This window comes from Pholcus phalangioides, unplaced genomic scaffold (assembly GCF_987345545.1).
Source record: "Pholcus phalangioides strain wild (caught in Gottingen) unplaced genomic scaffold, Ppha-v1.0 ptg000027l_1, whole genome shotgun sequence".
NCBI lineage: Eukaryota > Metazoa > Arthropoda > Arachnida > Araneae > Pholcidae > Pholcus > Pholcus phalangioides.
Window position 1 is genome coordinate 4,814,162 of NW_028301617.1, and position 17,380 is coordinate 4,831,541.

Below are 17,380 nucleotides of genomic sequence, written 5' to 3' on the forward strand. Positions count from 1 at the left end.
CCCGGTCCTTTGGGATCAGAGTCCTTCACTATGACCACAATGGTGAACTAAGCCGACAGCTCACACATACTGACATCTCTTTCCTAAATTCATCTTCACAACAGCCAGTTGTAAAAACATTCATATGAACAGCGGAGAGTGACATCTTCAGATAAGTTGCAATCTTTCAACATGTCAATTATTAGCTGAGTTAGGTCTGATTGTTCATGTATGGTCCCGTTTCTTGCATACAAGCTCTAAGGAAAGAAATTTGTTGCTTCTATAGCATAGAGACGTCTGGGGGACTCGACTGTCATGTGAGGAAGTGGGTGGCACAGAGTTTGGATACCCTTCAGAAAGTCAAATGTGGTACCTTGGTAACATTTGTTCCAATTTTCTCTAATGTTGCCTGCTCCAACTGGATTTTACTGTCGCATTTGTCCACTAGGGCTTCGAAAATCTGCTTAGTGAAATAATAATGGTGCCGTTACAAAAAATGCTTACTTTTGATACTAATGTGGTTCAGGTGCATCAAGTTCACACTAATAACAGCTCGCAAAGCAGTGCCCGCTAACATTTATTGATTCACAAATATTCCAATACATTTGCATCACAGTAAGCAGCCACATTTCTTATTAAATTTTTTATTATATTCGGGGGTCATATGCAGTCACGGCGAAATAAAAGCGAAATCACATCTATGATTGTAGCTGTAGCATTTTTACTACGTTCTCTCGCATGCCTCATTTGCATATTCACATGCAGGCATGTTAGCCATAGGGCAAAATGTTTTCTGCACTGTTAAACTTTGTCTTTTCGATTTCATTGTGCGGAGGAGGGGAGGGGTGATGCTGTATATTCTGCTATCAGTCGCATTTCAGCATCAATTTATTTTTCTATTGTTCACAGTGTTCAACTGCTTCTGTAGGACCGAGGCTTCAAAGCAACTTTAAATCCTGCGGAATTTATCTTAGCAGTGAATTCAATTTTTCATTTTCAGAATTTTATTTTAAATTAGATAGTACTAGAGTACCATCCGTTCAATGCACGTGTGGATGCCCTTTGGATTATTCCAATTTATAATGTGGATTATTACTATTGGAGAAAGGAGGATTGAAAAGAAAAAATAGAAAAAAACAGGTGAGCGGTAAAAAAAAAAAAAGATCAATTTTATTTTTTAAACAACAGGAAGAGCTGTTGTTTATTTAAAAGCATCTGGATGCCTAAAGTCGGGTTTTCCTAGGAATAGGTTTGTTGCACAGCGTGAACCGAATTAGACTATGTCGCTCCGACAGAAACATGTTACATAATCACGCTACGTGTTTGTGTTTTCCTAGCGAGACGCATCAGATCAGGGCGGCTATATAAAGTATATGGCTTTGGCATCAGCTACTCTGCCGTCTGCATGCTCCGGTTTGAAGGGAAGGGAAATAATACACACAAGAATGAAGAGAATATCGGCGAAACCGCGGCGCACGACGCATTTGACTCCTCCAGAAGAAGTCGGCCAATCACTCCCGACGTAAAGCGCTGTTGTCAGGCGTATTGCGCTCTGTAGGAAAACACTCATGCTGCTTTTCTTACTGGTGAGTGGACGGCGTGTCGCGTTGGGCGAATCACGTAGCGCGCGGCACAGAAAACCTGCTCCTAGGAAAACTCGCGGAACAGCTTTGGTATAGGGGACACGCCAAGTTGGCAACTTTTTTTCCGGCGATAAGTTGCCATCGTTGGCGCGCTCTAGTTTGTTGTTGTTCTGCTGGGTTGTCGTTGTTCCAGAATATTCGAAGAGTGCTGCGAGGCAGTGGCGCTGGTGGTTGTTTTTCCGTGTTCCTAGCGTCCTAGCGCGTCTTTCAAACGGGTTTTACTGCCATTTTCAAACTTGTTTTCTCTTTTTTTTCTTTTAAATGACGTCACCTTATAGACGCGGCATTTTCAAAAACCATTGGGATAGTTCTTCATATTTTCTCTTCCTTCCGTATATATGATGTAGTGTGTGTGTCGGATTAATTAATTGCCGGAATTTTTTTGGATATCTTTTCCCTCAGGTTGTACTTTTAATATTTTCCAATATTTATTCTTTTCTACATGCAGGATGCCCCTGCATCGTTATTATTTTATTTAAAAGAACCCGGATTCTCGAAAAGAGAGTCCGGGTTTTAATTTATAATACATAGAATATATTTATTTATACAACATGCAGGACCGTTGTTTATTTATAAGAACCCGGATTCCTGAAAAGAGTCAGTGCTTTCATTTATAATTATTTTTTTATTATAATTATGCTTGTTGTTTTTAGCATTTTTATGCTCACTCAATTCAGCTCTTATTTATGTTTCCATTTCTCTTGTGTTTCATGATATTTTTCATATTGTTTTCTATGCTGGCGATTTTTTTTTTCGGCGCCCGTAATGTGTCTAACGGCCTTGGCGACTTCTGATGGGGTCGTCGGACATATTTGGCGCCGAAAATCGCCAACCTGTCCCCTATACCGAAGCTACTATATAGTTAAGCTACTATATTACTATTATATTTAGTAACTATTATGTGCTTGTTGGTTTCCGTTGTTTTTTATGCTGGCGATTTTTTTCTTTCGGCGTCTGACGGCCTTGGCGAGTTTTGATCGGGTCATCGAACATGTTTGGCGCCGAAAATCGCCAAGCTGCCCGCCTCCCCTTATACCGAAGCTGTTCTAAAGGAAGGAAAAGAAAGCACAACAAAAGTGAAAAAGATGATCAGAGTGAAATGCGCGGCACACTCGACTCCTCCAGGAGCAATCGGCCAATCACGCCCTACGTAAAGCGCTGTCGTGAGGCGTATTGCGCTCTGTAGGAAAACAGATTTTCTTGTTGGTGAGTGGACGGCGTGGGGTCGCGCTGGGCGATTCACGTCGCACGCGGCACAGAAAACCTGCTCCTAGGAAAACCCCTGTTTTCACCCATTGGCCTCTATTACAGGAGGGCCAACGGCATCAAAAGGAAACACCGGCCTATGCGATTTAACGGCCCTTCCCATTAATTCAAACCACCATGTGCATAGATACCATAAAATTAATTTCACTCACAGCGGGATTTGTGAACGTATAACCGGGGAGAAACGGTAGAGCCGTGCCGCTGAACATTTCAATTCATTCGCCAAGTAAACAACAAGCAAATCTACGATTTTTTCCTTTTTTATAACGTAAAATAACAGAAATGTGATAAAAAAATCGACTAGAACATTTCCCAATTCAAACGTAAACAAACGGCCAACAATATTTGAATGTTGCCAGGAGACCGACTGAAGAGTTTCCGCCTTTGCAACGGCTTGTCCTTTCCCGGATCACACGGCGCTTTATTTATTTATTTTCTTTGCTTTATTATTTCGGTCAAGACCGTTATGTTTGTCGCGACGTAGTGCTTATGGCGTGAGTCAACCCCATGTAGTACTATCAGCGTGTATGCGGATTTAAAGGGATCTCGAGATTTATCCGAAGGGGTTCCCGGAACGATAATTGGATTATCGTGATTATAAATTATCCCGTTTCATCAAGACTATTGAATTTCAACTAATCCAGTGATAGAATTGATTCCTAGTTATAAGTAGGTGTTGACAATGGATTTTCTTTTTTTTTTTTCATAATCATTAGATTGTTGAACTTTTGGGGTGTATTCATGTCGGGGATAGTTTTATGAATCCTTTTACACTTTTATATTAAGAGTTTTAACTGATAAGAACAGAGGGAAATCTAATCATTTATTTAAATCTCAACCATATTCATTTGTGGTAGGAGCAGTTTCGCAACTGGGGGGGGGGGGGAAGCGAGACGGAAAGCAGGTCTGGTGCCCAGGGCCGTCTGAAGAGCATCATGGACCTCCGGGCCAATTAGTTTTTCTGAGGCCCTACCTGGGAAAGTCTCGAAAATTTCAATTCTCATTTGTGTGAGGCGCTCTTCTCTTGAGGCCCGTCCCCCCGAGCCATGTGTTAAGGCGGAACTGCTGGTGCCCCATGCGCTGGACCAGAGGGAGAGCCGAATTAACCCTTTAAACTGCTCTACTGTACATTGCACTGGGGTGCCAAAATGTATGCTTGATCCAGCTGAGAAAGAATCCGTTTCCGCCCCTTGAGTAGGAGACGGGCCAGATTTAGGTTTAATGCCCTATAAAAGGTAGAGTTTCAGGTCATATATATATATATATGTCCAACTTCAGCTGTTCTTTGTCGACAACAAATTGTTGCTGTTTTTGCGTGCGTTCAAAGCAGCGACTCTAAACTTCTCAATGCATTGAAATTTGATCTTTGAGCAATTTCTCCGAAAAATAACAGATCAAGATTTTCGAAGCCCTCTGCAGATCTCGTAGCTAGGGAGAAGCAGGTCTGGTGCATTGCACTAGAGGAAGGAGGGCAGCCAAACCTGCCCTTTAACTGCTCTTTCTGTATTATATGAGGGCGTCAAAATGCTAGCCCAAGCACACCATATGTGCTTGGGCACACAGCTGAGGAAGAATCTAGTTGTGATCCTCTGTAAGAGTTAAGCCTTATTTGACGGTAGTGGCGGGTCACATGTTCAACTCCAGCTGTTCTTTGTCAATAACAAATTGTTGCTGTTTTAGCATGTCTTCAAAGCGGCGACACTAAACTTCTCAATCGGTGTTGAAATTTGATCTTTGATTTCTCCAAAAAATAACATGTTGAGATTTTAGAGGCCCTTTACAGACCTCGGTGTCCCAAACTGCATCCTGTAGGGGAAAGTCAGTACTGGGTAGAAGGTTTTTTGCCAGGGAGTTGATTAAAACTTGGTTACAACATCATTAAAGGGACCAGTAAAGTGTGTTGTGGTGCAGTGGTAAGATGCTCATCTTCCACTATGAAGGTTACCATCACGGTCCACAGGGTTCAAACCCAGGCATAGAACATTAGAAACAAGTTCTTTACCTACATAGCCTTTGGCGACCACCGATAGATGTCGCCTTCATTTCCCACCTAACTGCACTGGTTGGGAATCGCCGTATCTATATATGACCGGAGTTGGCGTGCAATAAAGTAGTAAATTGTGTTGTTGAAACTGATGAGTTATTTTTAGATGTTTTGATAAAGTGTAGTCAAGCTCCTGTTATTATTAGTTTCATGAAATAGTTAGGAGTTTTTGTTTGCTATATCCAATCTGATACGAGCAGCATTTACAGAAGTAGCTGTATCAATCAAGATACAACTGTTAATTTGGTAATTTTTATCCAGCAACATCAGTCTCTCTAGTGGAAATTCAGTAATATATACCCAACCAATACCATTCTCAGCAGTCTAAACAACTACAGTGATACCTTGGCTAACGAACACCTCTGCTAACAAACATTTTAGTTGACGTGGAAGCACTCACGTAACATAGTAGGGTGTCAGCTGAATTTTTGCAATAATTATTACTCGATTACTGGTGCACCCATTTCACTTTGCGCTTGATTAATTTATGTCCACTTCAGAATCTCTTTCCAGATGTAAATGCACATGCCGCCTCCCTGGAACTGGTCTTTTTATGTTGTTTTGCCATTCGGGGCAAACATTATTTTGCCACCACAACTTTAAATATTTATAATTTTGTAGCAGTGTTTTGTGGTCCCACCTAAAATTTGCTTCCCTGGGCAGTTGTCCTGTCTGCCCCCCCCCCCTAGTTCCGATCCTGTATTTGCCCACTTCTCTTTTCGAACATTTTTGATTCACATTTGATAGATATAAAGTTATTAGGAACATCTACATTCCATATTCTTTTGATGATTTCCTTTCCAGCCTGTTGGCGCTTGAAGGTAACATCACCTTTAGAAGTTCTCTAGTGATTATAATAGGTCTTGCCATGGCATTTGACTTTACTGAGTCTGTTACTAGATGCATATACATTTTCTGAGCTCTTTTTTTTTTTCCGCCATAAGTTTCATGGTACTTACCTTTTTCCCAGTATGTCATTTGGAATTTGTTCTCAGGATTATATATGGATTTTCTCAGTTTCTACACATTTCTATTTTAATTAATCTTCACATATTAGCTGTTATAATTTTAATCCCACAACCCGGTTTTTGTTGAGCCTATAGAGTTTTGTTTTGTGCCCCGACAGTTGTATTTAAAAAGGGTGGTTTTTGTTATTTTCAATTTTGTACGTGGTCTAGGATGTTACATTTTCAATCTCGATCCTTTATTTAGTCTAAGAATGTTTTGTTATTGTTTTTATTCATTTTTCAGTTTTTAACAGCTGTAATGTTATCTTTTTTTTTGGCAATGTGTTGGCGATTTGTTTCCTTTGGCAAGATAGACATTTGAAAGCATGACTCATGCTTGGCGAGAGCTTCTTGTCATGCTTTTGTGTGTTTTCCTTCCGAACACATCAAAACAGATTATACTATTGCGTATATACTATTGCTGTTCCAATGATTAATTAAGCTAACTGGAAATGCATTTCAAAAAAGGGGGGGGGGAGGGTCTTAGATTAGGAGCTTAGTTTTTCTCTGTTTCATATGTATGCTTCCATCTGCATATGACACAGAGAAATGAGCTGACCACATCACATAAAAGGCCATCTGTGAACCCGACTAGGTTGTGTACATAGTGTATTAAAATGGTCTTCAGTATCTCTTCTTCCTGTAAATTCTCATTTATCCAATCTTTAAGCTGTTCATCTCAGCCTCTTCGGCCAGTTTCTGGCTTTTTTTAGTGCTTTTTAATGTTTTATAGAACTTCAAATTTTGGGCTGCATCTGCAATGAATTGAATAATTTCACATAGAAACCTATGGGAATTTGTGTTTTGGCTAATGAATGTGATTCCGGATCGAATTACCTTCGTTAGTCAAGGTATCGCTGTACTAGCGTAAACATCCATTCTTTGCTAAAAGCTGTTATTTAGCTGATTAAAGTATCCAAGAAATACAATAATGACACAATAGATATAAAATTTTTTTTTTGGTGATATATGCTTTTATATTGGGTGGCTGTATTTTGGTTCTATTTAACATCCATATTTTTTACGGCCATAATTCTTTTAGCCACCTTGTTGGGAAATTTTCTCAGTGTTGACCTTTGTATTTGTAGCGTTGTCAGTCATATAGTATGATTGGCTTTTACCCATTTTCAAGCAAGAGGCACGACACAGAATTATGTTGATTATGACAGCCAAATCATAGCCATTGCACGTAATTCCAAATAAAACATTCCTGTGACTGCTGAAATTGTTTAAAACTTGAAAATTTGAACAGATGTGAAAAAAATGAAGGGAGTTCAGAAAAAGGTTCCCAAGCTTCCATAGAAAAACTCAAATTACCCCCTTGTGGGGCGTATTGGGAATCACCAAACTAACAAAAAAATTCAGTCTGATTATTTTAAAAGAACCAATGAAAGGGTGAATTTTCTGCTTAAAATGAGTATGAGTACTTGTGTGTCTACCAACATGGAAAAGTGTTCAAAGTTCTGAAAATGTTGGAAAAACGTTATTTTTGATAATTATTCTAAAAATAAAGTAAACAGTGTTTTGCTCCTAAGAAAACTGGTTATTGCCTGAGTTTGTTTTTTTTTAAATCTTATTTGCAAGGCCCCTCAGAAAAAGCTGAGTTCAGAAATTTTTGTTACTGAATCGGGCTATCTTATGATGTGGTAATTTGAAGTACATCATCATTTTAAAGATATCTTTCATGATTTTCTTTCAGGCTATTCACCCTCTCGGACCTGATATGGTTGGGAAGTCCAAACCATTCAGTAATGAGCAAAATGGGAGAATTTTGAGAATTCCGAAAAGGTATAAATATGTAATAAATATTCCAGTTCAGTGCATTGATGCGAAATAAGTGTGGCTTAGAACCCCAAATCTACTCCGTACGTCGCAGAACAATCCTAAGACAAATGCCGAAAACAGTTATGGGGGATTTTTACCTCAGAACATTTCCTAGTCAGCCGAGAGCTTGTTGCAGAACAGTGCAAAACATTCTGCTTTGGGGGGGGGGGGCTTTCTAATGAAATACAGAAGTGTAAATTAAATGTTTATGACGTGCGTGTGCAACAGAGTTTGACAAATCTCGTAACAACTGAAAAAAAAAATTAATTATTGGCTCTTAAAATTTTTTATGTGTGATAACTAAATTGGAGTCTGTGAGCAACACCAAATTTTTTTAAATTCATGTAGGCCCAGGGTTGGGCCTCACTCTGGGGCCCAGTGCAAGCTCAACTGTCACACACCACTAAGGGCGGCTCTGGGTTTCATTACAAAAACACATACATTAAGAACTTCAATACAAGTAATTTGCTTGGCAAAAATAGTTTTTATTCATATCTATCTTCAACCCTTTTGTCTAATTGAAAAGAAAACATAGCTGATTTCAGAGGTAAAAAAATAGTTTTAAATATTTCACCTTTGTGAAGTAAGTTTAGGTTCTGAGAACTTGCTTCATGAAAGTAAAAGTTCAAATTTTGAATTCTTTTAATTTTTTTCCACTGCTAAAAAATATTTTTTACATGGGCTGTTTTTTCTATAGTTTTATTGCAGTTTTTTAGTGGCTATAGCATAAACTTGTCAACCCTGTGTAGATCTATCTACCTGGGTTCAAGCCCTACCATTGCCACAGTGGTGGTCGGCTGAAGTTGGTTTTTTCTGTGGTTCTCCCAACCTCGAGGTACAAATACGAGCTGATGTCCCTGTTAAAAAGTCTCGCCACAGAGAGCAACAGGCCTAAAAACAGTACAAATATTCAGTCATTACACTTCACTCACTTCACTTCTGAAATATAGATGACAGCACTGAAAAATCACTAGATATGCACTCACACTGTTAGGTATGCACACTCACACTTCCGGCACAACTCACTAGGTAGTAAAAATGCCCATGGCGATAGACCTGAGTTGTGCTCAGTTTGAAAGAAAGGAAGAAAAACAAAGGTATATTTACACCAGCATGGTGAAGGTTTAGCAATACCTGGAAAAGTTGAAAGAAGCATTATTCTGTTCTGTTTCTCTCCAAAGCAACTATTCTTAGTTCTTAAAAATTCGGCTAGCAGAAATTTTCTTTTTTATAATTCACCAAGCCTGATATATAGTCAAATTTTGATATCTTGAACATATTCCTCTAAAAATTTTCCCATTTCTCTTTGAGCATTAATTCACTTTCATTTTTTCATGAAACTGATACTATCTTAAATTTTAGGCCTATATCATAATGGTTCCCAATCTTTTATGTAACAAGTACCCCCCTTGGAAAAGTGTAAGAGGCTTGTGTACTTTCATAACCATAATATCGTTTGTCTATTTTTTTTTTTCAATATTGAGACATTACCTACCATATTCTCGTAGTTCTAATTCTGTAGTTTGGAGCCATAGTATTGTATTTTAGCTAAAATAATTTTTAAATGATGTAACCAAAACCAGACTAGTATGTACTAGTGTTACTGTACATATATTATTGTTTTCTTCTTCATACTGTAAAATCACTCAAATGGACATGCAATAGTATGGTTCTGAGGTACAGATTTCTTGATAATGAATCAATGAAACAAAATTGTTTCCATTTGCAGTTCAGCAAGAATAATGTTTGAAAGCTTTTTTTTTTAAAAAAAACCATTTTTTGTTTGTATGAAAATGTTTTTTGCACTCAAACATGTTGTGTAGAGAAAACTAATGCTCTTTATTTGCATTTTTGAAAAAAAAAGACTTTTTCAAATTGTTTTTTCTTCTTTTTGTGTTTACAGAGGAAAATCCGCATCAAATTCAAGTCAAGGTAAGATACGATAAAACTGTTTTCAAAATGGTGCAATTTTTTACATAATTTTTGTCAGTTTTCTTTTTTTTTTTTTTGATGTGACTGAATTTTGTAAAAATTAACATATATTCTGATTGCAAATTTATTTAATTAGCTCAAGATTTCATATAAATTTTCACCATCAGAAAAATTTTATTTCAACTGATGTTGAAGAGAGTGGTCACATATTTTTCACTTTAAAATTAGTGCCTGTTTGTGGTATGAAAATGATGAGGGTAGGGCATCAAAATGATTTTGCATTTTGTTAAAGAACTGTTAGTCAGCTATTTCTGTAATTATTTCAACATTTTATGTGGACCATAGGAAATATAATATTTGGCACAATATAGATGCAATTTGTCATGTCAATACTCTTCAACTAGATCAGAGTTCAATACTCTTCTAGGAAAGTATCAGAATTAATATTCTCTTATATATAAGCCTTTCACTTCATTTCATTCTTGAAAAATTGTAAAGGAATAATATTTGCATCACGTGATAGACTGAACAAGTACAAACAAATTTTGCTCCTATTTCCCGCAAACAAAGAGCAGAGTAAAACCTGCTCATTTTGCAATCCAATCTTTACTGTACTACTAGAGCCATCTGTTAAAAACACTGCAAACTAAAATGCTGAGAAAGCTAGGCAAATCAGTGGATTGGCGTGGCAAAAATAAGATGCCCTAGCGGCATACAGGCAAATCAGAAAAGTCCCTTTTTGCAGCACCTGAACAGTGTTTGGGCAAAACTGTTAAGTGATTAATTATCGCTTTCAAATATTTTTTGTGAAATTTTATCAAAATTCATAGTATCAAAAATAATTTAATGCCATTAAACTGATATCGATTCCATTGTAAATAATTGAACTAATGACTTTAAATTTTCCAGGGAGGCATGTCTTTGCATGCATTTTCTAATCGTATGAAACCTCCAGTTCAAAAATTGACTTTTTATTTTCTTCTTTTTTTATTCAGAAAATCTCAGCAGAGGCAATGAAACTATTGGAGCAGTTGAAGCGTGTTCAGTGCCGAGTTCCTCAAAGTTTATGCAGTCATCACGTTTGGCCAGTGCCAGTATCAAATCAGTATGCCCAAATGTTCAGGTGAAAAAGGTGTGTGTGTGTGTGCTATTTTTGTTCTTTTACCTCGCACACACAATAGAGTTTGTTATGTAAAAACTTTTATGCAATTTTTTTTTTGTTAAAATAACATTTCCCTCAGTTTACTCCACATTTAGAATTATTTCTCAATATTTTTTTTTTATGGAACTGAGTAACTTTATTTGGAGTATATAGACTGCATTTCTTTAGTTCAGGAAACAAATTTACGATATATTTTTATTCATACAAATTTTCTAATCTTTCAGTTTGTATCTTATTTCCAATTAGTCAATTATGATATCAGCTCTTATTGTAATATATGTCTCTCTATAACATAAGGATTCATTTTGCTGGATATGTCATGCGGCGGGTATGAAGCAAGAAAAGACATTTGTGTGCAAGAAGTGTCCAAGACTTTACCATGTTGACTGTCTCATTTCTAAACATGGAGCCATCAATGGGGAAATATGTCCTGCGTGTACAGCGGTATCAGTTGACGGGAGTGGAAAAGTCGCAATTTCTGACCTGCGAAATCTCTTGAACATTGCAATATCCGGGAGCCTTAATAAATGGGTATGTGAAATTTTGCTCTAATACAGTGAAGCCTAAGAACAGCAGCTGCCAAAGGGACTGTGAAAATAAGGCTGATATTGGAAGGTTACCATTGTTGAGAGGCTCAATTTTTTTTAAAAAATTGAATTGCCTGTAAAATTATAACAATTCATAGCATAATTAATTGAAAAAAGTTATTTGTGTACAGATTGGGCTTTTAAAATTTATTTGCACAAAAAGATTTGTGATTGAGAATATTTTTCAATAGTTTATTAACTGGGTAGACCTAGTTTTCATTTTAACAACAAGTTGTCGAGTTTTTCGGATGCTTTTGTTGCATACTTGCAGCTAAACTTATTGATAGGATTGCGTCGAATAAACTGATCGGTTCTTTGAAACCTCATCTCCATCTGAATAAATCCACATCGGTAGGTTCCAGCTAATTTTCATGTTTTATGACTATTCTCGATAACTTTACTTTTAAATCCTGGAAATTGTTGTTTTGAACTCATCAGAATGAACTGATGAAGCTAGCAGATATGACCACTGGCCCTATGGAACAAAACCCTGTTTTTTTAAATATTTGTAGGTGGTTCGAGGAAGGATTTCTTGAGAGAATTATTTTTTACTGTTTTTCTTAGGATATGCATGTTTTCTGAGTTTTCTTTTGTTTGCATGTCTGAAAGTGATTGTTCAGAAATCCTTATTTGGAGGTTAACCTCAAAGTTAATTCAATGGGATGTTTTTGTTCCCTAAAAATTTGGCTGTTGTTCGAAGGTGGGCATAATAGGAGGTTTTACTGCATATTTATGTTGAATGTTGGCTCATTCATTTGTGAGAAATTACGTTCTCCTTTATAGAGCACTAGCTGATACCTGGTGACATTTCCTGCCCCGTAAAAAATTTATATATGTATAGCTTATTAATTATTTCTTAATCAAAAAAAATTCTGTATCAAGTAAGAAAAAATTACTTTTATTTTTAAATATTTTAATTAAAAACTTCAGGCAATCGCTTGTGGATACACAATATTTTTTGTTTTTCCACCTGGTATGTAGATGTACAAATTTTTGGGATTACCAACACGCGAACAGGCGACAAAAACCTGTCCGTGTGAAAAACAGGGCTCAAGTAGGTTGATACCCGGCACTGCTAATGACTGTCTTTGTGCTTTCTTGATTGTCATGCAAACGCTAAACGAATCAGGAACCGCAGTTGCTTGAAAGTGAATGGCATTTCTTCAGTGATAATTTGGATACGTGGAATGAAGACATCTTCTCCTTTGGTACATCCAGTTAGAATCGTTGCTTCAAGGATGTAATTGTACAATTTTTTCACGCAGAGTCTGGTGCCATTGCAGAGTCTCAGTGTCTCCAAATTTCTTAAAAGCATTATAGGTGCCTCCGACTTTGAGGGTCAAGTTGTGTGGTGGCACACCCGGAATATCCAAAGAGTTCAGAAATTCTGCAAGATATAGAACTGTCTGCGCTGAGTCTGTGCCAGTGTCAACCGATTTGTAAGATGTGGAGTCTCCTGGAATAATTTTTAGGATCTTTTCGTTGATCTTGTTCACACTGTCATTTTCCAGTGCCAGAATCACTCTCTCACAGTCACTCATGATTTTTGTGATTTTGTTGAATGTTTGGGAAGACTTTGTCTGCAAGTTCTTGAACTGAGTTTAACAACTGGTAAAATCCATTTGGGAACGTAATCAGTCCAGTGCTTGGGTCTACAGGACTTCTTCCATTGCCAAGTTTGATCAACTGATGTGAAAATGATAGCAGTGAGTGCTGTCAACGGGCTCTGGATCCGGGTTTGATGCTCTAATTTCATCTAGATGCTGCTTCAGGAAATAAACTAAGTCTTGAAGTTTATTTCTCGAGTCTTCTTGGTTCAAGATGCCCAGCAGCCAAGTGGAAAATAGGTGCTCTGCTGGCTCTCTGAAATGAAAAACAACTTTTTTGGGGCAATGCGTGTCATAGTGTAGAGGTGTGCAAACAGCTTGTTTGTCACTTGGAGGGAGTTTGTAGGGGGAGATAATGACCTGCTTTAGATGATCAGGTTAACTCTATGGTTCTCAAAGTGTGTGCCACAGCCATTAAGAGTTTCAGCTTGCATTTGCACTTCAAAGTGGGGAATCAGAAAACCAATTTCATCCAACAACCACTGTGGCTGCCCCACTTTGTGGAGCATCAAGAAGACCTGGGTTCAACCCCCACTGTTGCCACAGTGGTGGTTGACTGAAGTTAGTTTTCTGTGGTATCCTACTTTTAGGTGCAAATACGAATTGATCTCTCCATTAAAAAGTCTCACCACAAAGAGCAAGGGGCCTACAACGGTACAATTATTTCCTTATTACACTTCACTCATACTTGGCAAAACTGACGGGTTCACTGCAGATATACAATTTTTTTTTGTGGCTAATGTACATAAAACAAAACCTTTTGGATGAAGAAATTGAAAAATTTGTTCTATACATTTCATATTCCATGTCCTAGATTTTTAATTGTAGAAAAATCAACATATTATAACTAAAACTTTGGGAATTTTTAACGAACTCAATTCAAAAGTGACCTATAAATCAAGCATTTTTTATTGATTGACTCATTTTTCAACTTTTACGAGTGAGATTTTTATTCTATAAACTGTTTTATTTGTGCTTTTAGAAAGATTTCATGCAGTTGCATAATCATGCTGATTACGAAACGTCTGATGTTGTAAATCCTGTAGACTTATCCTATTTGAGTGATGTGAGTATATTACTGATATCTCTTTAGCTTATAAGCAGTCTATTTTGATATACACTGAAGAAAAACTGGTACGCCTCTAATATCATGAAGATTCCCCCTGGAGCAATGCAGAACTCCTGCAACATGATGTGGCACGGACTCTACAAATGTTTGTGAAGGTATGCTGCAGGCAATTCACACCATATTCTTGCAGTCCATAATTCCAAAACCGGGGCAAGGTTATGGGTATCCATTTCATACAGCACGTTGCAGGGTACCTCATGTAATGCTCAATAATATAGATGTCTGAGGATTTAGGTGTCCAACTGAGGATGCTGAAATCAGAACATTGTTCCTGGAACTACTCTGTAGCAACTCTCGACAAATGTGTTGTCACATTTTCTTTTTTGAATTGTCCAAGCCTGTTGGAATGCATATAGGACATGAATGGGTATGAGCAATCAGAAAAGCATTTTTATGTATGGTCACCCTTCTGAGTTGCCTCTAGTTTTATCAGGGATCCCATATCATGCCAACTACACACATGCCCCATACCATAATAGAGCTCCACCAGCTTGAACAGTCCCCTGTTCATAACTCCATAGAGTTTTACCCATACAACTGAAAACTTTACTTTTCAGACCAGGCAACATGTTTCCAGTGTCAACATTCCAGTGAGCCCAGGGTGAGTCACATAATTTTCTGCCTTATAATAATTTAAGGTACTCGAGTGGGCCTCTGACTGCAAAAGCCTTTATCAAGAAGGAACCATTTTTGCCCGCGCTGACATTTTTTCCTGCCCAACATTGAAATCTATAGCATTTTGAGGCAGTGTTGTGTGTGTACATCTTAATGTAAAATTATTCTTGTTGGTTGTCAATGATCCTGTTCCTTCTGGGTCTTTTCCTCCCATACTTGTCGGAGATTTTAAAATGTTCTTATATTCACATTACACTCTTATGATGGTCTCGCGCGAAAATCCAAATTTCATCTCTACCTCAGATGCTGTGTTGCGCCAATAAATACAATCCAATCCAGAAATGCTGTGACCAATCTCACAAGTGCTTATTACTAAGTTACGTTCAAAGTGTGTCACTTAAATCGTGATAACTTGCCATTGTAGCAGTAGAAATGGATCTGACAGCTTCCTTAGCTGCCTGTTGTCTTATAAAGGCACTGCTGATGCATTGAGTTAAATTGATTGGTTACATTTCTCCCTTATCTGCACAAATTTGTCTGTACCAGTTTTTCTGGCTTCTGAGTGTAACAAGTGGCATGTTTGTAGTTTTGTCTAAATTTAAGCCTGAACTCCTAATAGATTTTTAAAGAACATAAATTTCTCATGTTTCAAACTCACCCATTTCTTATCTTTTTAATAATTATAGAAATTGGCATTTGAAGGATATAAAAGTACTGCCAGTTTACTTGAAGACGCAAAATGGATATACCATCGATTTTATATAATTTGCGGTCGTGAGTATTGCAAGACATTCTTATGAGCAATCTTTTTTTCTGATTTTATCACCTATGGGCTTTCTGAAAATAAGATTACTGTAAATTCTTATTTATGGAAACCTGTCAGCATTTTATATAAATTAATTTTTAATGATTCCTCACCTTTATTTACTTATAATAATTATTAGTTATTTTTGCACTTTCAGTGAAATATGCTGTTATTTTTTTATTTTCTCATTAAAAACCGCAAGTTTCAGATTATTTTATTTACTAAGACTCGCATCTGATCTTACAATTAGTTTTTTCTCCCACTTCTTCCTTGAATAGCTAAAAATGAATTCACCAGTAATGCAAAAGCTATGATTGAAGAGTTGCGAACTGAACTCATCAACATTGAAGCTTGCCCTCAGTGCTATCTTCGAATGTCCAAAAATGAAAAAGGCTTCTTCAAAGAATTATGTGTAAGTCTTTTTTTTTTCTTTCTTACTTTTTCATGTATTTCAAGATCCTTTGTTTCAAAATAAAAACTTAAAATTAGTTATAATTTTTCATAGTATATAGGCTAATACATGGTTTTGTAACTTCTTCCATTTTAGTATTGTTTACATGGGATATGAAAAAGCCAGTTTCTTTCACTTGGCAGTAGGGAAAAATCACTAAGGATTATGGGGAAGGGGCTGTGAAACTAAAAATTCACAAAAGAAAAGGGTGTAAATCTTTCTTTGTGAAAAAAAAAAATGGCCAAGCAGCTTATGTTCACAAAACCACCCCCATTCAAACCCCAATCTTGCACATGTAAACAGGGCTTTATTTAGTTTTGCTTCAATTATTGTGGTAAAATTTCTTATTTTTTAATTATTCAAAAAGTTCACACTTTTCATTAATTTTAGTGCTCTTTTTGTAGCTCAATATCAATTTGATGTTACCCTGATGTCAAAATTCACACATTTACGCAATGCACAAACACACAAATTTCATGGTTACTATCCTTGAACACTACAATCACTGAGACATCACCCTGAACTTACCCTTGACAAACCATACCCATACAGGGTACTTTTTATGGTTTTAAGTCAAATGGTGTAAAGATAATATAATATCCATATAATAACCCATATGATATATAATATACCCATTATATACCCATATTATATACCATATTATATACCCATATAATAATCCATATAATAACCCAAAATGATTACTATTTACCTATATAATCAACCCTTTCCCTGGCGCGATTCATTGTACAGATGCGCCTCATAGATATAGTAGAAACCACAAAATCTTGTTTGATGTGCCTCACTTTTTTTTTCTATGAAGCAGGCTTTTTTTGACTTTTAAACGAGTGCAAGGTAAGAGAGGGTAGGAAAAATATCACACTGAGAAAAATAGCTGTACATATCTGTTATGGCTAGTGCCAAAATAAGAGCCTTTAAACAAGGCAAGAAATTTTGTCAGTACTGGTGAGAGGGTTGAAAAGATATAGGCATGTATGGATGTATTAATGAGAGTGGCTACCACAGTTCATCTAATATAAAGATCTACTAAGTTTTTGCCAAACTTTGCATCGTCTAAGTTCTTAAACCCTAATTGTTAGTTGTTAGAGCCTGAATTGTGTTATTTTTGTTGTTCGTAGGGTCTAAGAAATATGAAGGTAGTTGTTTGTCAGGTAGTTTGTGAGTGCAAACGAGGAAATAATGTTTCGCAACAATTGTATATTACTTTTATGTGGTACTAGAAGTATGTCAGGATTTGTATTGAATCCCTTAAAAATTGATTCATACTGGATATCCTGAGCTTTCACTACATTTATTTCACTCTTTGCA

At 36.8% G+C, this 17,380-nt stretch overlaps 2 protein-coding genes across 4 annotated transcripts in view; one reads left to right on the forward strand and one right to left on the reverse strand.

Moving 5' to 3' along the window:
• The window catches only part of LOC149068225 (EF-hand domain-containing protein 1-like), a 52,138-nt gene extending 48,903 nt beyond the window's left edge, over positions 1 to 3,235 (reverse strand). For both annotated transcript variants that reach the window (XR_016195224.1, XM_089251816.1), the window contains exon 1: positions 3,041 to 3,235. Coding sequence is in view for 1 of the 2 variants with exons in the window: in XM_089251816.1 (XP_089107942.1) it covers positions 3,041 to 3,097 (57 nt within the window). In the remaining variant the exon portion in view is untranslated. The remainder of the gene's footprint in view (positions 1 to 3,040) is intronic.
• A 116-nt stretch (positions 3,236 to 3,351) lies between these two features.
• LOC149068226 (uncharacterized) overlaps positions 3,352 to 17,380 on the forward strand; it is a 52,890-nt gene continuing 38,861 nt past the window's right edge. Inside the window, exons 1-8 of one of the 2 annotated variants that reach the window (XM_089251814.1) lie at positions 3,352 to 3,557; positions 7,639 to 7,727; positions 9,667 to 9,695; positions 10,691 to 10,827; positions 11,155 to 11,388; positions 14,034 to 14,117; positions 15,482 to 15,569; positions 15,879 to 16,012. In XM_089251814.1, the coding sequence (XP_089107940.1) occupies positions 7,663 to 7,727; positions 9,667 to 9,695; positions 10,691 to 10,827; positions 11,155 to 11,388; positions 14,034 to 14,117; positions 15,482 to 15,569; positions 15,879 to 16,012 (771 nt within the window). In that variant the 5' untranslated portion in view covers positions 3,352 to 3,557; positions 7,639 to 7,662. Of the gene's footprint in view, positions 3,558 to 7,638; positions 7,728 to 9,666; positions 9,696 to 10,690; positions 10,828 to 11,154; positions 11,389 to 14,033; positions 14,118 to 15,481; positions 15,570 to 15,878; positions 16,013 to 17,380 lie in introns of those variants that run through there. The other variant, XM_089251815.1, reaches the window with a different exon arrangement.